Below are 24080 nucleotides of genomic sequence, written 5' to 3'. Positions count from 1 at the left end.
GGCAGGCTCTGAATATGGCTGATGAGTCCAACCTACTTGCATCTTTCTCTCATTCGATCCTCTCCAGATATCTTGGGCCGACAAGTACCAAAGTTCCATGATAACTTAGTCAAGCAGTTTTGAAAAAGTGATTGATGGTAGGCTCAACATATACTTGCAACACACATTTATAATGCTCCTGCTCTTCAGCTGGATGAATCCTTTTAAAAAGGTATTCATTACTTGGATCACAACATTTTGCTTCCCAAACAGAACAACCTGTAGAGGAGATGTACTTAGAGAAATTAATCCAACTATAGTGAAGGGTGGAATTACATGAAATTTTATTAAATGCTTCATCTGATCATCTTCCTAAGCCTGTAAGTTTGAGACAGCATGCTTATATAAATGTTTCATTTTCAGCTGGTGTAGACTATCTAGCTTGTAGCATAAGCAGACACACATTAAGAACAATTTTTGTATGTGAGTCAGACTGCAGTAAAAGTTTTAATTTTGACTTTCTGCCTTTTTTACTGCTAAATGTATTTTCCCTTACATACAAACTTGACTTGCGGGAAGAAGTATAATGATGATACATTAGTTGTACAAGAAATACAATCCATTAACTCCTTGATTTCTATAAATATGTAGAAATACAAGAGAGTTTATAGTATTTTTGAATACAAAGTGAAATTCTTGAGGAAGCTAACACTGTCTCCCAAGCCACTCTATTGCCACACCCATCATTCTGTAGTTAAGTAGGCCTGATTGGCTATATGATGGTATCTGAAGAAGTTGTACATAGTGGCTTTCACATAAATGCACATGCAGTGATCAGAATACATTCATAGTTCATGCACACCAATTAATGCCACTTCCTCTATTTTCTGTGCATATGCAACATGAAGCAATGGAGGAATCCCCTCTCTCCAAAACACATTTGAAGGTAAGATACTTGGGAAGGTACACATGGAGAATATGTGTAGACAAGTTGTGAAGAATCCATTATTTTGACAGATGCATTCTGCCAAGGGAACAGCAGTACTGAACACAATTGTAATGTGGAACAACATATATCTGTTATATACGGTCTCCACCTTTGACTTCAAAAGTGTCCATTACAAAGAGGTGTTCTTTCATAATCTTCTAATACCACAAGTTCAGGTAAAATACTTCAGTTACATCTATACCAAATAAATATTTTAAAATGCACACTTCTAGACAGTGCTTCAGATGGTGCACTAAGTTAGAATCTGTATTTTTATATAAAGCATTTATTAAAAATAAGTTCATAAAAAAAGGATTGAGATATCTGTACAGTAGTTGAGCACAAAAGACATTTTTTTTGTAAAATAAACATATTAAAGTGCATATTTACAAGACTTCAACTGGAATACGATCATGAATCTGCGAGGTGTAAGTCACTAATGGCCGCTATTGTACAAATTCCATTGGCTGAGTGGGTTTCTGATAAAATACGCTGAAATAGCATTTGGTAAATTACTTATTAAACATTTTATATACCTGTATTGTGTTCTCTGAATTTCTGTATTATAAAATTTAAATGGTGAATCAGAATGAGAGTCTGACTTGCTATCAGGATTAAACAATGCAAAACAAACAAAAAGCAGTAATGATAAGCATAGATAAAATGCCTGAACACGTATCTGAAACCAATGCATCTGCAAAACATAGCAGTTTTCTATATGCGATTATGGGAGAGGTTCCTTAGATACAATCGGAGGGATACTCTGCATCAGGTTTGGTTCTATATCTGTGCTGAAGGACTGGAGAAAGCAACATTTTCTTCCTCCAAGAAAATAGAACTGGGGCTGCAATTTATTTACATCTTTGTAAAGACAGGTATTTCCATTTGACTAACATTTTTTATGAAATCCTTCCCCGCTCCCCCAAAAAGTTCTTAGTAGCAATTTTTAGAAAATATGCATGGAAACAATATCCTGTTGTATTTAGGAACTGTTGAAGATTCCCAGCAAGTTTTAAAAAATCCTTAATACATTAATATTAAGTTAACATTTAAGTATTTTTCTTCCAAACTGTGCACTTAGAAAGCAGAATGAACCTTGTGAGGCTTTGGCTTCAGTTCCATAAAAAAAAAAGTTGCATGAACATCTCTCCATTTTCTTTTAATTCTTTTAATTTCTGGAAGGACTAGCATATTTAGTCAATTTGTGCAGTGATTTGCTGTACGGAAACATTTCAGACTTCTGACTTTCCAATGTGCTATGCGCACAATAATACTGAAGTACCTGAATCAGCTGTATTAATGTCCTTGTTTCAGACCCCATTTGTTGCAGAGTATGGATCCTGAAGTATCAGATATTAACTGCCTGATTAGAGATAACACTTCTATAGTTCAGCCTTCAATCCCAGAGTTTAATGAGACCATCCCATCCACAAGTGATCACTTTGGATGTTTCATGTGGGTGCCACACTGCACCAATGCAAACTTTGTCATGGGCTTTTAATCTACTATAGAGTTTTGTTGTCTTCCAGTCCCAGATATTTAACTTTCCATCTGCATCACCTGAGATCACATAGCTGTTTCAAAAAAGGGGAAAAAAATACACTGAAGTCAATTAATTTTTTTTTTAAAACATAACCATTTCAAAACAATAAAATACATTTTAACATGGAGAACAGATAGACCTTTCCTGTTGTTTTACATAGTCTATTGTAGTTTTCTACTACACTTAGCTGTCTTGGAGATGATGTACATAAAATTCCCAATATATTTGTTAAGACGGGGAAACCTGACAAAGCAGCTGCTCCAAAGATGTAGGACACTTCATCTGAAGTCTTCTCTAATGAGAAAGGCAGGATAGTCACCTAATCCCTAATGTCAGATGTTCTGTTTTGGCAAAAACTAACATAACAAAGCTGTCTATTCAGCTCTGTATGGACACTTTAAACTCATATTGGAAACCACGTGCAATTCTCATTGTGGGATGTGGCTGTGACAAATGAAGTAAAAAATTATATTTGTAATCTAGACATATGTTTATAATTTTATATTTTATCTGTGTTTTTATTCTACTGAACTGCGATGTGAATGTGCCATACAATAAATAAATAAATCTGATTGTGGGATGCAAAATCCCACCTACATAAGACTAAGATTGTCACCTGATGCTCACTTTTACTTCTAAGCAAAAAAACCAGGCAGCTTGGATTTTTAACTGTTTCTGACACCTCTGAGTAAATGCACACAGGCTGGGATTTTGTCTGACACTTGGGCTTTCAATTACTGCTTGAAATGCATTCTTGGTGTGGAATAACAAAACAGCTCTGTGCCTCAGGGCTCAACTCTTTCCCTGCTCCTATTTAACATAATGCCGCTGAGTAAGGTCATTCTTCAGTATGGGTTGGTGCATCATCGCATGCTGATGATACTCCATTATACATCTTTGCCCCAAACTGTCCCAAGTGATGCCGTTAAGGTCTTTCTAAATGCCTGGAGACTGAGGGACTGGATGGGGAAGAACAGGCTTCAACTCAACCCAAGAAAGACTGAGTGGTTGTAGATTTTGGGCTGTCCTGGATTTCCATCATTAATTCTTGATTGTCCTCCAGACAATGATGATATGCATATGGAGCAGGTGGCAGCCATGGCCAGAAGGTCTCTGCACAAATCCATCTTGTGTGCCAGTTGTGCCCATTCCTGGATTGAGAGTCTCTGCCGCCAACCATTCTTGCCTTAGTTACTTCCCACTTGGATTACTGCAATGGGGTCTACATGGGGCTGCCCTTGAAAAGCATCTAGAAGCTGCAACTGATCCAGAATGCTGCAGGGCATCCACTTTTGGGCACACTGCACAATGCCCATTTAACACCACTGCTATGAGAGCTACACTGGCTTTCAGTTGGCCTCTGGGTGCAATTCAAGGTACTGGTTGTCACCTTAAAAAGCCTACATGGCACAGGGCCAGCTTATTTGTGGGCCTGCCTGTCTACGATTGTCTCCGCACACCCCACCAGAGCTGATAGGCTAGGTATGCTCCAGGTTCTGTCTATTAGGCAGTGCCATCTTGTGTGGCCTAGGAGTCATGCCTTCCCTGTTGTAGCACCTGCTCTATGGAACAGCTCCCTCCTGAGACTTGGATGCCGCAACCCTGCTGGCGTTCTGGAAGGCTGTGAATATCGGGCTTTTCCCTCAGCTGCTGGGACTGGGATGTTAGCAGAATCCAGTATGGATGTTATTATTGTCAAGTGGTTGGGAGATGCCTCAATCATTTTTAAACTGGTGGTGTTTCATGGTTTTTAAAAAAAATCTGTATCTTTTGTTCACTGCCCAGAGTTATTTGTTAAGATGGACGGCTGAATAAATTGACTAAATAAATACATACATAAATACCTGCATCTATTCCCTTGTATTTCCCATAGTCAATTCAGATGGATACTTTGCCCACCACAGGAATGTTTCACAATTTGAAATTAGCCCCTGGGTCAAAAAAGGTTCCCCAAATTCTGTAGGATATCCATATAATATACAGGGTTTGGGAAGCTGTTGTAGCCCAAAGACCAAATCTCAAGTACACTAATCAGGGTATATGTGGTAGTTCAATGATGTGGATTATATTCTGATCAGCTGCTGTCTTAAGGACTTCTACATACAGTAAACATTTGAAAATTATATGCCAGGTTTACATAAATATATATTGCTACCTTGTCAGGCAAAGCTTGAAAATAAAAACGAAAGTGATAATAATCCTTATTAAGTATAGAAACTAGTATACATACCTCATATCAGGTGAAAAATCTACCTGGCAAGCATAGCCTGCCACCATATGACCTTTGAAGATTTTCTTTTTGTTTAGCCTGAATCTGTTTTGAGCTCCAAAAATCAAAATCTGATTGTCCATTGACTGACAGGCAAGCCATTTTCCTGTTAAGGTAAAATAATAATGCATATGTGAATCTCCACCCTCTCATGGATTTTAAGAATCAAAGATTCCTACAACATATAAAAAAGTAAGCTACAGGTATTATAGAAATTGTCTGCAGAGAGCAAAAGATTGCAATTTTACCAGCTTGATCCGACATAACATTTACTAGGATTTCTGGCATTACTGGTTTAATATTTATCATAATAGCAAGAATTCAAGTTGCAAATTGACATCCAAAGGAGATAGGCACCATACAACAAAGGTGGATAACTTGAAATACAATGAAAAAGTCAACACTGAGATAAGGAAAATAGCTGACAGAGCAGAAAACCTACAAGGGAAATATGCATTGGAAGAAAAGAAGTTTGATAATGAGTGCAGGATTAGCAGCATTTTAAGTACGGCATCAGGAAAGCTAGTTTCTGTTCTGCCTCAAAATCAAAAATATGTATTTTTTTTGCTTTGTCAGTTAGATATTATTATCCTCTGCAACATTTACACACTCCAAAACCCAAATAAAGCATTACTAAAATCTGTGATGTTAAACGAAAAATACCTACTATGTCTGCACCTTATAAAATTAAAATATTCTATCCAAGAGGCAAATGTAAGCTTACCATTTGGAGATAAAGTCACTGCTGGCATTGAGTGCATACTTGGCTCTGCTATGTACTTAAAATCTACTGGAATGTCCCTGCAAAAGTAAAATATATGGATGAAGGCTACTGCAAATAAAATGTTCTTATATGAAAGGGGAGATGATAGGTTACAGCATTCTGATATGAATCTATAGTTCTGAAGAACAATATATAGATCACCATCTCACTAAATCTGACACCATTATTAGCATTCGCTGCCTTCCATGTCTGGGTTCCAATCTACAAATAATTTTTTGTCTAATATCTCCAATGGATTATTTAGTGCCCCTTAGCTAGGAAATGATATGGGGGTCATCCCAAAACAAAACAAAACAATAGTTGAGTGACTTCCCGTTAAGTCAAAGCCATGTGTGAATTAAAATAATGAAATCTTTAATCCTTGCTATTCAGCACCTTTCAGGACTGCTAGAATGTTGAAGAGGCTGAGCCCTAAAGGGTCTCTGTTAAAAACAAAACAAATTGGCTACCTAAAGTCTCCAGAAATGTATAATTTCCTAGCAGGGCAGATAAAGGGGTGATGTTATACAGAAAGGTTTGGAGAGAAGAATATATAGTTCCCCTTAGGTTTGGGTCTGGTGATGAGGGATGAAGGATGACATTAAGTCCTAAAGCTGGATTTCTAAAGGTTAAACACTCATAACTCTCTTGTATGTGCTGGGTAAATGTAGCAATCCTTGAGCTCATGAATTCTTACTACTCTCTTTTTACTATGAGTAGAAGACAATGTTTGAACCAGTAGGAGTTTCAAACATTAGGAGCATACAGATCTCTATTACTCTAGATACAGGTTAAGCACCAAGAGTAAGGAAGAATCTTTGTTCACACAGCCTAATTCTGCATATGGAGATGAGACCACTTCTTAAAAGCATTTAACAAATAACTAATTAAAACACACACACACACATCATATACGCATATACAGATGCACATATATATACATGTATATGTGTGTGTTTATACACGCACAGACATGCACAGAAATAGAGATTTGTCCAAACTACCTACATTCAACATTCTTTTATATTGCGGTTATCTTAACAAGGACTAGAATCTTAAATATGGATTGACCCCCCCCTTCAAAAGATGATTTACAGTACTTCTGCAGTTGATATAAGAATTTTGTTTCTTTTTGTAACTCTGCTTGTGGCATCTAGAATTGTTTTATTTTGGTTAACTAAATGTTCTCTGGAAACTCTGGAGAGTTGCTATAACCAACACTGATCTCACAATGAAGATTAACAAATGCAATATTCATTACACAGCTACATTAACCTTCATAATATTTTCATGCAACACATTAACAACAAATTATTTGAAATGTATATGCTCTCTGAAAGGTTAACTGCTATTTAATTTTGTCACAGAACCATGATTGTATAAATTAAACCAAATTCTGTAGCTTACAGTACAATCAGAAAAGCTCTTGCATTTTTAAAAAGCCAAATAGGTTGATATGTAACAGAAAAATCAATTTCTTTATTATAGCCAAAAAATAAAAAGTTTGATTTGACTGCCAGCTTTTATACAGCACATACTTAAAAAAAAAAAATCCAACCCATGTTAGAAAAGGCAGGCATTATTTTCTTTTATGGATTGTATCAACTGAACCCAGATAATCTGCATCAACTTGATACTTGGATAGCCAAGGGAGCACCAAGCATTTTCCTATTCTGAACTCTCTTTCAAAACCATTTTATTTATTTGATTTATATCTGGCCTTTTGTTCAGGAACTCGAGGTGGTGACTATGTAATGAAAACTTACCTGCCACTGCAGTGTATTTATTCTTTACATATTTCTTATATTACTGGAACAGCTTACACCTTAAAGAGAGGCTGGGGCTTTTAAGTATCGTTAAGTGGTACTGATGAACCAGCAGGTGGTGCTCTTTCATTAAAGTCAACAGCCAATTAAGGACCAAATCAATTATTGTTCTGCAATGGCTCTAAAACTTTTCCCTCTCAAAACCCAATCACCAATAATTTGTCTTGATTCATCTTCTTCTTTTCACTTGAAGTTGAGGCTCTTTGTTGACTGAACCGCCATTTGGAAATCTCAGACTCAAGAAACATGAAAATAATATCTTCTTTGCAGTCATTTTCCACCACTTTCTTTTGCATGATCGTTTTTTCACTTTCAGTAAATAGCAGTCTCACTAGTTTCATTTTAGCACCAAATAGGCATACAAGCTCACCAAAAATCAAGAATCAGATTTTGAGACCTGATATGGACTCAGTTAATACCTCTGTCTTCAGATCTGAGTCAGAGTTAAGAGAAGAAAGATCGCAATCCTGCAGGCATTCAACTCTGAAGGTCAAACTCACTGGATCATTTCCCTCAATAAATAAATGAATAAGTATAATGTTTTTGACTCATTTAATTGGGTTCTCTTTCTGTTTTAGGACTTGTATGGAGAACAGACAGGTTTTAGGTCATATTTATGTAGAAACATTGAAAAATCAAAAGGGTTCCCAAACTTTTAAGCACCTCTATAAATACAATGGTCTGGGATTGTGAATACACTGATGGGAAAAGTCTAGAGAAAACAATGCATTTCACTGCTTCAATTAATTTTTTTTCCCCCGTTATTGTCAAATGCAATCAAACTTCAACTTACCATTCCCAGACTCTTAAACTCTTGTCATCCGATGTACTTACAAATCTTCGGTTCTCATCCACAAAAACAATGGTGTTGACAGCCCCCAAATGTCTATCATACTCCTGAACAATTTCTCCACTTCGAATATCCCACTGCAGGGGAAGGCAAGTTTGAATAATTGTTTTTTCAAAAATTTGAAGGGAATGATACACAGCATTTGTAAAACTTTATGGAAATATTCTAACACATCTAAATGTTAGAAAACCTAACTAAACTTTAAAAGAACTTAAAAAGAAATAACCTACTGCAGCTGTAAGGAAGTCATTTGAATGAAATTGCAAACTGAGTTGAAACTCAAGCTATTTCTATATTGCTCTTAATAAATTATGAAGCTTTGAGTTACCTGCACAATTTTCTTATCTGACATTCCTGCTACAAAAAGATTCTGTTTATCTTCATCAGGATTGAATTTGACACAGTAAGGAACTTTTCTGTTGGTAAATCTTGAAATACACTGTCCTGGAGTGAAAACAGAGAGTTGAACAGGAAGATGTTCACACCTTCAGCTTTTTAAACTTTGGTTTTAAAGCAGCTGACTGTTGGCCTCAAGACTTCATGGAAACTAGCAGAGGGAAGGGTGCGTGCAACTGAGTGAAAAAGAGACAATTTGGGGGGACAATTACAATGTTTAGAAAAGAAGGGAAAGCAAGTTTTTTGGGTGCTGTAACTGTACAGATCAAGAGTACTAATTTATAACCACTTGGAATTAAAAGGAAAGATGTTTCCTATGAAGGAAGTTAAGCAGTAAGTAAAATACTAACAATTAGAAGTATCTAGCAGTGGCAACATTGGATCAACCTATTTTAAAAATCTGATGTCCTTCTTATACCAGGTTGATAGAGAAAGATATTCTTGCTCTGAATGCTTGTGTGTGTTAATAAAAAATTAAGCCAGAGCACGCCAGTCAGTCAGTCAGTCAGTCAGTCAGTCAGTCAGTCAGTCAGTCAGTCAATCTACCAATCAATCAATCAATCAATCAATCAATCAATCAATCAATCAATCATGGTTGAAAGCACTATATTTTAAGTTTTGCATCTGTTTTATTCTGATCACCACCCATGTTAGGTGAGTAACAAACTGGAATACCCAGGAAGTAGCCTTATATACTTAGACAAACTATTGGTTCATCTAGTTAGCAGTGGACTCTGCAGGGTTTATGCAGGGATCTTTTTTAGACTTTCTTGAACTCTAATGACTGAACAAGGTACTCAGAAAACAGAGTATCTGCTTTTTCACTGAGCTGTACCTCTGCCTTTTGCATCTCAGCATATGCACATATGACTGACATGCTTTTATGTTATGGAACCATCCTTTAATGTACCCTAAAGTACAGTTGCATCATTAATGTTGTATTAATGTTGTGTCCTACTTGAACTTTATCCTTTAAAAAATGCACATTACACAAGTAACCTTATACATGTATACAAATACCTGTTTCAGTGTCCCACAGTTTGAGATACCGGTCATATGCAGCACTGAGGAATTGGTTCCCAGCATTGTTAAAGCATATATCTCTAACAGCTTTACTGTGCCCTACAGGATGGAAATTATACCATTAGAACTGAAGGGAATCAGAATCTGAAGCTCTAAACAGAACACCAATGTGATGTATAATGCAACACAGTCCACAAAGAACTTTAAAGGGGCAGAACATGGAGGCTGGATTCAGGCTATGACTCTATCTATTCCTCCTTGCCCTAACTGATTTATTTGGTAGATTGGATGCCCGTCCACCTGTTTAGCACTACAAGGAAGTACAAACTGGTAACTGCACACCTGCCAGTTTGTTCAAATACAGTTCTCAGATCAGCAGTAGATAAATTCAGGAAGGAAAGCACCCACATGCATGGCCCTCAATAAATCAGAGAATCTATTAGACTTCTTGTCATGGATCTGACTTCTCAAAATATAATTGCAAAGAACTGATGCAGGAGTTGTATTTGAATCAGTAGTTAATCTATTCTGTAAGTTCTTTGTGCCCAGAAACCTGCGGTGAGAGGACACTTCCCCACACAGTCAATGGTTAGAATAGTTTCCACTTCCTTTTGAAACATTCCCATTTGGAGAATGTAGCAAGGAGAGCAAAGTAGTTTACATATTTAGAAATTATCTCGCAACTCTCTCTAAAGGTTGTATGGGAAAAACATGGATGTTCTTTTTTAAAAAGTCTTTTTATGAAGAAATCTTTCAATTGCAGATGTTTAATTCCCATTAAGATGAAGTCTAATTATTTAGTGATTGAATTTACAGTAAAGTTTTTCTAGCAATATTCATATATGTAAAATATTCTAGCAATATTCATTTATGTCAAATATTTTTATCCTGTTTTGCTACTAACAGGCACTCAGTGGCTGATAAAAAATAATTAAAAACATGTTTAAAATAACAATATCCATTTAAAATCAAGATCAATATTACGAAACTGAAATATCAGAACTTATCTGAAAATCAACCAAATGCTAAGACTTCATTTTACGTCTTAAAACTTGCAGAACAGGAAGTAGGTGAGCCTCAAACTGTAAAGGGATGGCATAGCCATAGCAAGGTCAGGTTCTGTATGAATATTACCCTGGGTTCCCCATGAATGTGTCTTGGGTGGAGGTATGAGAGTAAGAAGAGACAACAAACTCAAATGGGAGTTAGGCTTAGAAACCTCCTTCTGAGTCAGAGGTTTAGAACTTTTACATCATGTAAAACTTTTGTGGATCACAAAGGAAGTCAGGAATTGGTGACAAGGACTATGGGTCCTGGGTACATATGTCCCTCGTAGATGGCACCTGCAAGACCTCATAATTAAGTAAAAACTAATTTTAATTTTTTAAAATGCTCCAAATCTCACAGATTATAGAACGACTCCACCTACTCAAACGGTTCTCTTCTAGCTTCAACTCCACATCTGTTTTCTCTCACATAAAACATGTGATATGGCTGTGAATTTACCTTTGTAGCTTTATACTGCAGAGTCAGGGAGAGTGATATATAGTTCATGAATAGCTGAATAATCATCACCACATCTAGTAGTACATTTCACACTAATACTTTAATTTTAAATATATTTCATGGAGTACACCTTCACATAGGAATGCTTAGGACTACAGTTTTATTTTAATTTTCAATTCAGAAATCAAATGCTCTTCCTTCAAGCAAACTAAAAAGTCCACAATGGGTTATGGCCCTCTATCTATAATACCATCTTTGGCTTCTGATGGGCTTTTTGCACTTCCAGATTTTTTTTTCATTAAAAAACCCCCAAGAGACTGAGTTGCTGCATAACAGAGTCAATTTCTAATGAATTTTTTTTTTATTTCCAAAAATGCTTCTAGTCCCAGAAGGAGTCTTAGAAAATAAGTCCTCCATTCTGAAGCATGTCCAGCAAAAGGAAGGGGAAAAGTAGTAATAAGCTGGGAATGGTGCAACCATTTAGCTAACAGCAGAGGCAGCCTAAGGTGTTGAAAGGCAACATGTAATGGGGTGGGGATGTTTGGCCTGCAATTTCGTGGCATGTTTTGTCTGGGGTTTTTTTTGGGGGGGGGGTATATATAGACTGTATGTTGTGTAGGTGGGCAGGTAAGTGTGTATTTGCATACATGGCTTGAGGAGATTTCTGGAAGAGTCTCATTCCACCTCCTATCAAATGGTTACATATTGATAGCTGGCTGGGGAATTCTGGGAGTTGGAGTACACACATCTTAAAGTAGCCAAGGTTGAGAAACAATGTTTTAGAGCAACTATGTAATTTGGCATTTGGGGCTTAGGCTCAGACTCCACTTCTCTCATGTGTATGGTTTTTTGGTCAAAATGACCCACTGGAGAAGATGCAAGGTTCAGAAAGAGTAACTTCGTGCTTTGTCACTCAAATCTTGTTTGCCTTGTACTTAAGTTCATGAATGTACCCATGAGCCTCCAAATTTTGGGAAATTTGGGCTTACATAAAGCACACACATCTCAGTCATGCAAATTTAGAGTCCTTTAAAAAATAGAGTAAATAATATTACCAATGAATGTTCTCAAACATCTTCGTTCACCATACACTTCCCAGAGCTTTGGGGTGGAGGAAAATATATTTTCAGTCAAATTCAAATATAATCACATATATGCAAAAACTTCATTTTAAAACCAACCCATCTCCAAACATAAACTTTCGTTGTACGGTTTGTATATTCAAGCATAAGCAAATAAAGCATCAAATCTCCTTATTGAAATCTTTGCAGTTCATATAAAGAAACACAGAAACTTGAATCACATACATGACATTTTTGCTTTGTTAAAAAAAAAGTTCTCTAACTACTATAGTATAGTATATACTGTATACTATACATGTATAATGTATATATAGTATTGTATAGTGGAAGTGACCAAGGCATGTCCTAACTTGGTTATTTGGGAGGAGTTCAAGCTGGTCAATCCTGAGGAAGTGGACAGGGTCCTTACTACTGTGAGTTCTGCCACCTGTAGTCTGGATCCATGCCCTTCCTGGTTAGTTAAGGCTTCCTGGGAGGTGGCATGTGGTTGGTTCAAGTGGTGGTTAATGCCTCTTTGTGGGAGAGGATGGTTCCACCAGCACTGAAACAGGTGGTGATTGACCCCCTCCTCAAGAGGCCATCCTTGGACCCTAGGGTTTTGGATAACTTCTGACCAGTCTCCTATGGAGTTGATGAAATAATTATTGCTTTGATTGTTTATGATGAACAGTTAAGAGAATTAGTGAAGAATATAAGAGTGATGAGAAGTCCCAACAGACCATTTTTGGCAACGTCATAAGCAGAACTGGGGGAAAAACGGACATGGAAGAAAGTGAAAATAGAATGAATGCAGGGAAAGTAGTGTCTCACAACAAAATGAATGGAAAATGGGCATAAGGAAAGAGGATGTAGAAGCTGCTTGGAATGGGGTGAAATTACGTTACAAAGAACCATAGAAATGTGCCAAGTTAATCTACTGAGAAGCATGAAAAAGAATGCTTGATGGAATGAAGTGAAAGAGGCTGTGGATGATAATGAATGATTGCTGCAAAAAGTGATGATGAGAGAAAAATACTAAGTAATGTGCATAGAGCAAAAAAGATAGTTGCAAAAAATTATTCAAAGGGAAGTAATGGTTAGGATTTTAAAAATTAAAACTGTTTTTCAGAAATACAGGTATTTAAGCATTGTGGATTAGCACAGAGTAATCAATACAATAATTACCACCAGATCTTGTTACGTATAACCAACATTCTCATCTTTTAATATTGGCACTAATGGAGTGAGACTTGCTTTACTATACAATTATAAGATCATTTCAAAACATTTAATTAGATATTGAGATGTGGGGAATCCCTGGCTCTCCAAATATTGAATTACAGCATACTTCAAGAACCCTAAGTTAGCATGGTGAACTATGAAGGATACTGGAAATTGTAGTTCAGCAATGTCTTAACAACTGTGGGTTTACCAACCATTTTAAATGAATTTGTTTCATAATAAATAAGCATTTAGGAGTCCTTAAAAGTTATAAACCCAGATGGCCCTGGCATATCTCTTTAGCCCAATAACATGACAATCGCTACTGACTTTACATTAATGTTAGCGTTAAAAAGTGTGGTCACAGATATTAAATCCACAACAAAATTTAAGTAGGGATAGTATATTCTTTGGATCCATTTACCTTAATTTTACAGTCCATGGAACAAGATAAGAGCAGATGGCCAGAAAGAGGAAACAGTCTGACAGCACTGACTCCCTTAAACAAAAACATAACTATAAATATGCATGCATTTTCCTTTTCAAAATATGTATATCAGTTCTATATATCACTTATAGGTGGCTGCCAGTACCATTATTGGTGCCTAAAGCATAGCAACGGTTCCACATCTCTCAAGACACCCTATCTCCAATCATTTCTGCCTGTCCCATGAGATGTAATGGGATTGGCATGCTGTGGGTCTCTTCTATGAAATGATGCCATCTGAAGGGATCCAGGATGCACATCTTCTCTGTCGTGACACTTGCCCTATGGAACAGGATATCCTCCAAGAGCTGGATAGCTCCAACTCTGTTGGCTTTCCATAAGACCTTGAAAACCTGGTTCTTCCATTAGACATTGGGTCAGTCAGCCCATTTTATAAAGTTAAGATGAATGGTTGTGGTTGACCTCAGGTATATTTATTTCTGTTTCTGATTTAATTTTTTATTATTTTTTGTTTTGGTTGCCTGTTTCACCTATGGTATGGTTACATACCCAGAGTTGCAGTATGTAAATTGGGTGCCATATAAATTGATTAAATAAATATTGTTATGTTGGGAACCATCACAATTTCTGTTGTTGTGTACCAATTCTTTTTAAAGATTCTTATTTTACTCCTCAGAATTAAAATAGAAGGTTTACATAGGTTTACTATGTTTCACATAGCTTCTAAGAAGAACCCTGGAACATCTACTGAAGCAAATGTAACTGACCCAAATGTATCTCCAAAGCTCCACAAGAAAGTCTTGTGTCTTCTAATTTTCAAGGCCAGTATATTATGACTGCAGTATATTCTAAAGTTTGGGTAGGTTTTGGATAAGTCCCTTTTCTAACATACTGGGAAACTGCTGTTACACAGGGTTAACAAATTAATTGTTCCTACAAAATCACAAAAAAGTGCATGAATTCAGCAACACTTTTAATTCTACAAAAAAGAAGAGTGAATGCTAAAATAGGTAAGTATATAGTCACATTTCATAAAAAAGCTTGATAGCCTACATAGACAGTGAAAGTAATATTGTCAATCTGAATACAGTAGCTTTCCACACCATCAACAAACTAATAGTAATGTGCAGTGAATGATGCTAAAACCTAAGGCAAGTATTGAGATGATGTAGAAATCAGTTGTGCCTCCACCGACAAAAAGTCTTCCCATTAGCTACAGAAAGAGGTTTGCTGGTGTAACAAATGGCTGGCCTATCATATTATTTATTATTTGACCTAGTATTAAATTATTTTGAGACTTCCATACCTTCTATAAACATACTGCCTGTGAAAAAATGGGAGATTCTTCAAGCACTTTTTGAGCCACAGAAAATACTGGCATAGGTTAGGTTTAGGATATACACTTTGAAACTTGCTATGAACTCATCAAAATCCTCCCACAAGCAAACAGAAGACTTTCTAGTACACAGCTCTAACTTGTAGCATTTTTTCCCCATTTTTGCCATTAACAGGTACCATTAGTTTCCATGAAGGAATAGCCACTCAAGACTGGATCTCTGACTAAGGCCAATGGTTTTAAAATACAGATGTGCAAAATACTTTGATTCTGAAGTGGTTTGTTTTTGAGTTTGAAACAGCTGCTTCAAATTAAAAATTGGTTGTTTTGATTATTCTGGAAGTGTTTTGACCTTAAAGCATCTGCTTCCAATTCGAAACACAACTGTTTCGAGCTCAAATTACTTCCAAAATGGTTGAAACAACTCATTTTAAATGCAAAATAACTGTTTCAAACATGAAATTCAATGTATCTAAACTGAAAAGTTTTGCATTGTCTATTTTAAAATGTCTATTTGCATTGTCTATTTTAAAAAGCGTACATGGAAAAGTAGTGATAACTAGCAGAGATAGGCTAGAAATTGGGAATAAAACTGACATACAGCAATAAAATTTGTCTAGTAATAACTTGTGCAATTTTTCCAACATTTTGAAATTCTGGAAAATTTAGAAGAAACTAAATCTAAATATAATAAAGGAAAGGACTGCAAAGACACAAAGGAGGAAAGTATAATTTTCAAGTGTTCCTTACCTTTGTATGACCTGACCATACATGGATTTGTTTCTTAGGAAGGTAACACTTTTCAGGGGGTACTGTTGAACGTAGGTTAACACCAACATCCTGAGGAACATGAAGGTAGGACCTCCCTTGATAGTCATACATCTCTTTGACTAAAAAAAACAAATTAATTACTTTTTAAAAATGCCATATAAAAGTAGAAAATGTACACTGTCAAATAAATAATAGAAGAATTCAATGTTAAGGTGGCTGTGATTAAGATGAAGTATATCCCAAACACTGGCCTTAAATTCAACTTCTTTGGATAGCTTCTTTTTGATACTGAGATGATAAATATTTAGCTCAAACATAGTTTCTTTTCTATCCTTGAGCTATATGTGCATATTTGTATTCATCTGCCCACCCAATGAGGTCAACTCTCTTCAGGTCCTGTCCTTAGGTGACTATCATCTGATGGAGGCTTGGAAGCAGGCATTTTTGGCAGCCACCCCACTCTTTGGAACCCCTTAGATCCCAGTAGAGATCTAGTCAGCTCTGTCCCTCTTGAGCTTAGGAGATTATTGAAAATCAACCTGTTCTGCCTGGCATCAGATTAGAGCAAGCTGTAACTGAAGGCGGGCTTTGCAGGAACATGAGATTTCCATTTTTCAGTTTTTAAATCTTCTTTGATTTAGTCATTTTGAATCTGTACTTGAGATTTTGCAGTGTTGTTTTATGGTGACACTTAGCTGTCCTGAGCCACTGTGAGAATGGGTGACACAGAAGCAAAATGAATGAATGAATGAATGAATGAATGAATGAATGAATAAATAAATAAGTTCATTGAGCTTAAAATATAAGCTCTCTACTTAAGAAATATTAAATGACTAACTTGATTTGACAAAAAGTTTAGGTTTATGGCAGGATAAGCATGCACATTTTAAAAAATGTGCTGTTATTTGAAAATAATCTTCATAGTATGTGTACATGTGGTACCTGTCTTGTCTTGGGGGACATTCCACAAGAATATATATGAAAAATATCCTCATCATTTAATTTCATGTTTCAGACTGATTTCCAACATAGAACTGCTTGAGTCTTTGTGGAAAAGAAGGTCATAAGAAAAAAAAAAGAGAGAGAATAACAGAGTCCTAATGACATACATAAATCAGAATGATGACAAACAGAACCAGTATTAGGAAGAGAAGGAAGCATTACGTCTAGAAAGATTATGTTGTAAGGAGAGGAAACAGCAAAAGCTTTTCTCCATGTTGCTATAGGTTTTTCACATCAGCATCAAAACTTTATGACTACAACTTTAGTAGAAATGATATGATTAAAATTTTAATCGTATCACTTCTATGGCAGAATGATATGATTAAATAATATGAAAATATTTTCTTCTTTTCTTCTGCACCAAAGGCATCTCTATACTGAAAATGGCATACATGGGAGAGAAGTGCAAATTGTGGACTGTACTCAAGTTGAAAATAAAGTGGTTTATCAATACACAGATTAAAAAAAACCCTAACAAATATAAAGATCCAGGTGACTACAGAAATACCACCAAAAAGGAGATTGCCAAATTAAAAACCAAGGAGTTGACATTTGAGATGAGTAACCAAGCAAATGACATTTCCACAGTGTTCCCAATAGTACAATCTGCCCACATCTTAAATTTAACTGCAAGCTGAATTTCTTTCCTGTGTTACTACAAACAACAAAAAACAGTTTCTAAGCTGCTTTCTTATTGATTCCACACATACACATACAAACACCCACACACACAAACACCCACCCTGCACTGACTTCTAGCTATAAGAATTACTAGTCCAATAAAATACAGTAGATGGGATTATCTTTAATAGTGACATAGTGGAAGGTTGATGACAGAAATGCAGATGAATTGCTAACAGTATCACTTACCATGCAAAACTGTCTTTTCTTCTCCAGGTTTATCATCTTCATGTTTGCCCTTCTTCTGCCTTTTTGCAGTTATTTCATCCAGTTCCCTCTGTTCTTCCTAAATTACCAAGATATTAAAAATTACAATCCTTATTTCTACAGCAAAATATAGAATTGCACACTTTCAATGAGTTCTTCTACTAAAACAAGAAAGGATATCTGAAATAATGGGTTTTAAGTAAATTTCAGGAAATTATATTGTGAACAAGTTGATTTTACAAAAAACTGCATACATGTGCAGTCATCGTGTGTGTTTATGTATGTGTGTGTGTGTGTGTGCACTTTGGTACTAGCCATAGGGTCACCCCTGGTATGTAACTATACTCCAGATTGAAACTGGACTCATTTTATAAGAGGATTTGATAACATACACATTCTCTTGCATAATGTAAGATCTACCTAGTCTAGCCCTCATACCATTTTTGACAGGATCTGTTCTTGATGTCTTATTAACGTCCAGACCTCAGAGTCTTTGGATATGCTACTTTGTCCTTACTGTTTTGAGACGGACCCACTTTCCCTAGTAAATATGCTTATTTTTCACTTATGTGATGCACAGGGATTATAAAGAAAAGATGGCTAGTTATGCTGTCACATCCATGCTTCTTTCCTCCTTTCTTGTTGGTGTCTTTGACAGCCATCACAGAATTGAAAACATGTAACAGTGCTTTGTGATTTGAGGATAAAGACAGGAAAGGATGTTTGTCAAAAATATCACCATTAAAGCATCCTGAAGGGCACTGAATCCATTTGTGTGGCTGAGTATGTGAATGGTCTTTTGTGTAAAAAAAATGCACTGGAAGACTAATTTAGAAACATTTTAATATGAGACACTATGATATATTTTTTATTTTTTTCTACCGGTGTCTTATTTATTTATTTATATTTATATTTCAAATTTGTTACTGCCCATCTCGCTGCAGAGCGACTCTGGGTGGCTTACAGTAAAAAGATATAGAGTCTAAGATTTCAACTACAGATACAGAGGCTTTGTATATCAATGTCAATAATAACATCTATGATTTAAGCTACCTTAAGGTAGCATCAATAGTCTGAGTAGAGCCGTCTGTTTTTGTAACTGACACCTTGATGCTCTGTAATCTGAGGAATTACTTTCAAAAACCATCTGCATGCTTTATGTCTTGTAAGCTGTTTTTCTCTGATTCCACGGTACCAGAGCATCATATTGTATAATGAATAAACACTCTTTTTAAATCAGTGATTAGGAAACCTAATGCTGTTCAGACACTTTAGACTTTAATTCCCATCAGGTACAGCAGAATGGCCAATTGCAAGCAACTGAATTGTGGGACCTGTAATTCAAAACATTTGCATAGCACCAAGTTGCTGTCCTGAATTACTACATAGAGCTTTTCAAGACTTCCTCTCCCATTTAAAACACAAGAGCAGGAGTACAGCTGCATATGTAAAGAAATGTCATAAACAAAATGCAGGGTTTCCTCATCCCAGTCTGTTTACTACTTTTATACTTGAAAATAAAAAATAAGGGGTACTCACTTCTGAAGGTTTTGCAACCTCCTTTTCATCAACATATTTTGCCCAAGGTCCCAAGAAGCCATCTATATTAGATGCATCATTCTCTTTGAATTTTTTCCTTTTCTCCATTTTCTTTTGTCCTGTTTCAAACACAGTTAAACCTATGGAGAATAACAGAAGAGTATGTCCAGATTTGAAAGCAATTCTTACTTTAAGAATGACAGAATATTCTTCTACCTCCTGAAATATCAATTGGTGCTTTCAGAGACCAGATAGTAGTCCGCCCTATCTGAAAATTTTAAGTCCCTCACACAAAATAAAGTTTAGTTTGTGGATGGCAAGTTCATGAGCAGTTTCCCTGCATCATGCTCATATATAGCCAATAAAACTCCAAATAGCTTTGGCAAAATTTGACACTTGTAGCATACACTACTTCTGCTGCTAAGCTCTGGTGCGATTAGGTTCCATATTAGTTTCCTCCTTATAGCACATTTAAAGCCATATGGAGATAACTAAATAAAGGCATTCTTAGAAAATAAAAATGGTGACTACCTGCAACTCAACACTTTCTTTAGAAATGTGGTCACCTGCCCCGAAAACAAAAACAAAGTTAAGTGATGGCAATAAGAAGAGGCACTAGAGGTGATACTCAATCCCCACCCAAAACACTTTTTGAAAGCACTCATGACACACTCCCAGATTTTAAAATGTGCCTCAACCACTCAAACAAGTCACAACCCCTGCCATGAACACGGTAAGATGTTTTCTCATCCATCAGAAAGTTATGTTCATACAATGCTTAATTTTCAGTTTGTGAAAGCAAGAATACAGAATAAAAGATAATAATGAAATCATATTTGATATTTTTTTACCTTGATTTTTTTCTGCTTCTTCTACAGATCCAATATATTTAGTAGAAACTTCATAATTATCTATCGAAGGATCTAGTGCATATCCTGCAGAATGAAATAATTTTAAATTTATCTTTTGTAAAGTATTTTTATTGCCACAATTTAAATTTATATCATCAAGCTCTCAAAAAACTTTTGCCCTTGGCTCATGTTCGATACAGCACATTTCCTTACAAAGAACATCATGAATTAACTGATTATCAACAGACTTCTAGGATTTTCACAGCTTTTGTTTTTATAATGGTAAAAACGAAGACAATTATAACCACTTTATATATGGGATATGAATGCAGAACCACATATTCCTGTCTTTCTATCAACATCTGAATAAGCCATATATTCAGTCTTTCACATTGTATGGCCGCTGAAACAGAAAGCTTCATATCAATCTAGAGAATTCAAAGAGTCTATAAAACTATTGACCATATTTGAAGAAACAGCATTTCAGCATTGATTGATACTGTGGCTTATATTTAATTCTTTTTTACTTTTAGTAATTTAACTCCAACTGTAAGCTTTATTTCATGGTTAAATCAGGGTTAGCAAAGGTATACAGAATAACTGTGCTTAAAAATACTATTTATTCTGTTTCTTGCAATCTTTTGCTGTAAGAATCTATAATATTCTAGGGACCTATTTATTTAAGAGGATAGATGACACACCTGTCCCTAGGCTTCTTTGACATCTCTTGCTCTTCAAAAGTTCTAAATGTAAGGATATTTCCATGCTGATTGAGTGATTGAAAGAAAAAAATGGAAGCAATATTGCAGCTACTGTATGATTGAACAAAATACCTGTTTGTCTTAAAAATGCTTACAAATAACAAAAAAATGACAGGATTCCAATCACAGACAATCATCCACTAACACTGTAAAGTGTAAACTGTAACATTAATCAAAAATAAGGGATCACGCCACCAGATTTATGCTCCTTCCCCCTCCTGTCAGCACACATTTAAGCACAAATATAATTTTCAGTTATTAGATATTGTTTTAGAGTATGAATCATGGTTAACATGAAATCAAGACTGAATCTTTTGGTATTCCACTTCATACCCCTCTACAGTTTGATGAGCATTCTTTGAATATGATTTTCAAGCTAACTATTTATCCATTTAACTGTCATTATATCCATTCCACATTAATTGGCTTACTAATCATGGGATACACACACACCGGATAATTAAAAAAGCCAAAGAATACCAAAAAGAAGTCAGTATGTGCTTCATCTATTATAGAAAAGCCTTTGATTGTGTCGATCACGTCAAGTTGTGGAAAGTGCTCAGAAAAGTGGGAATCTCAGAATATCTTATTGTCCTCATGAGAAACTTACATACAGGTCAAGAAATCCCCAGACAGAACATGGTGAAACAGACTGGCTCCAGGTTGGCAAAGGACTGCAACAAGGCTACATACCCTTCCCTTATTTATTCAACTCATATGTGGAATATATATTAAAGGAAACTGGATTGGGAGAAGATAAGGATGGTTTAAAATTGGAGGAAGGAACTTCAATAACCTGCTCTATGTTGATAATACTACCCTGATAGCCGAAAATGCAAAGGATTTGCAAGCCCTAGTACTAAAAGTTGAAGAGCATAGTGAAAAAAATTGGGCTAAAATTAAATATAAAGAAGACTAAAGTAATAACAATAGGTGGAACAACCAGCCTTAGAATGGACAATGAAGATACTGAAATGGTGGATACCTTCTGCTTTTTAGGATCAACTTTCAACAGTAAAGGAACAAGCAGTCAAGAAATATGCCATAGACTAATACTTGGTAGAGCAACCATGAAGGCCTTGGAAAAGATATTCAAATGCAGTGATGTGTCTATACGTACAAAGATCAGAATCGTGCAAGCCATGGTATTCGCTGTGACACTGTATGGAAGCGAAAATTGGACTTTAAAGAAGTAGGATAGGAAGAGTATTGATGCTTTTGAACTTTAGTATTGGATAAGACTCCTGAGAATATCGTGTACAGCCAAGAAAACAAACTGATGTTCTCACTCAAGGCACAAATGACCAGGCTCAAATTATCCTATTTCAGACACATTATGCAAAGACCCAGCTCTCTGGAAAAGGCTGTAATGCTGGGAAAGGTAGAAAGAAAGAGACGAAGAGGATGACTAGCAGCAAGGTGGATGGACTCAGTTACAGAGGCGATGAGTGCACCATTTGGAGACATGAAAGAACAGGTTAGGGATACTGTAGATCAGCTTGGAGAAAATCTCCTTGGTCACTAGGAGTCAAAAATAACTTGATGGCACATAATCAATCAATCATGCAATATTTTATCAAATGTGTTACTAAAAGCAAGATATACTGTATCTACAGCATTTCCATGATCTAGTAAGGAAGTTACAAAACCAAAAAATGAGATAAGATTAGTCTGACACCTTATTCTTGAGAAATCCATGTTGACCTTGTAATTACTATATTGTTTTCAAGGTGGTTCTGTTTAAGACCATATCCTAAAGCTACGTCTTCAAATATCCACAATATAAATAATCTTTTGTGGGAAGGGTTTAACATCTCAGTGATCCAAAATCAAACAAACCACATTATGCCTTTGTGCAGAAATGAACAACTTGTGGGCCTCCAAAACATTAGCTCTGGCCTCTAGAATTCTTCTAAATGTTGCCACCAAATTGTAATTGTTAATGTGACAGAAAAATTATTAATATAATTATTGTGTACATATTTAACACTCTTTATTTATGTTTAAACTTAAATTTAAACTAATATATAGTATTATACAGTAGTACTATATATAATATATAGTATGGTAAAAGCTGCAAATTTATTAACTGTGTTTATAACTCACTTTTTTTCTCAGAGTTCAAAATGGCACACTTGGGAGTCTCCCCTCCTTTTATTCTCACAACAATACTGTGAAGAGGTTGGGTGGGAAGAGAGAATGAGTGGCCCAAAGTCACCCCATGAACTCTATAGTTATGTGGAACCTTGGAATGATTCCCTGGTCCAAGCCCAAATATTTTCTATTTGGATCATCAAATATGCATGAACAATTCTACTTGCATTACCATTATGAGACTGTTTTTAACCCCCCTCCCCAGCAAAAAAGTTTGAGCTTATGTATTCTGAGTTGAAACAAATATTTACAACCTCTACTGAACTCTAAAGTAAGAAGGCAAGGTACAACTATAACTCACTGAAAGAACACAGCAAACTTGTCAGTTTAGCCCACTTATATTTCATAATAGTTTCTAGGAAGCAATCTTGAGGCTTAATGAAAGCAGAAATTTACATTTCTGATGCTTCTCTTTCCTTCAACATTGCCAAATTTAAACTATTCAAGTGCATTTTTATGAGTTGTTGACAATGCTAATCACTGCAAATGTCATGAGATTTGACGTTTGTACTAGACACAAATTCTATATGAGTAAAATAACACTATAAAACCCAATTTTATTATAACTGAGTAGTAATTGAATCAGTTTACCAATAGACTCCATAGTCCTTCTTTGATTAAGGCAGAAGGCTCATTTGGATTTATGTCAGAATCAATACAGCAGCTTATTTGTCCTCCAACTGTACCGATGCTGTCTCTAGGACTCTTATTTTTTAGCTATTGCTCCCTCAAACCAAGTGATCATGAATGGAGCTTCTGGATGAGATGAAGCCTTCAGTGAGAGTTGTGTTTCGATAGCTAAACTGCATTTTGTTCAGAATCTTTTCTTTATGAAAAGGACTTTGAACAACTCTTACTTTATACTGAGAATGTGAAAGAGATTCCTATCTTTCTTTTAGACAGAG

At 35.8% G+C, this 24080-nt stretch overlaps 1 protein-coding gene across 1 annotated transcript in view; it reads right to left on the bottom strand.

Moving 5' to 3' along the window:
- Nucleotides 1–289: 289 nt before the first annotated feature.
- The window catches only part of CDC40 (cell division cycle 40), a 40893-nt gene continuing 17102 nt past the window's right edge, over nt 290–24080 (bottom strand). Inside the window, exons 4-15 of the mRNA XM_007432241.3 lie at nt 20261–20344; nt 19410–19549; nt 17853–17949; nt 15960–16099; nt 13850–13924; nt 12199–12244; nt 9635–9736; nt 8547–8662; nt 8162–8295; nt 5504–5580; nt 4741–4885; nt 290–2541 (exon numbers count right to left, since the gene is read on the bottom strand). Of these exons, the coding sequence (XP_007432303.1) occupies nt 2364–2541; nt 4741–4885; nt 5504–5580; nt 8162–8295; nt 8547–8662; nt 9635–9736; nt 12199–12244; nt 13850–13924; nt 15960–16099; nt 17853–17949; nt 19410–19549; nt 20261–20344 (1334 nt within the window). The 3' untranslated portion in view covers nt 290–2363. The remainder of the gene's footprint in view (nt 2542–4740; nt 4886–5503; nt 5581–8161; nt 8296–8546; nt 8663–9634; nt 9737–12198; nt 12245–13849; nt 13925–15959; nt 16100–17852; nt 17950–19409; nt 19550–20260; nt 20345–24080) is intronic.

This window comes from Python bivittatus, unplaced genomic scaffold (assembly GCF_059951505.1).
Source record: "Python bivittatus isolate LINGU-HERP-01145 unplaced genomic scaffold, Pbiv_v1 ctg000020_np1212, whole genome shotgun sequence".
NCBI lineage: Eukaryota > Metazoa > Chordata > Lepidosauria > Squamata > Pythonidae > Python > Python bivittatus.
Note: the sequence above shows the minus strand (reverse complement) of the source record. Positions and strands in the feature narration are given on the sequence as shown.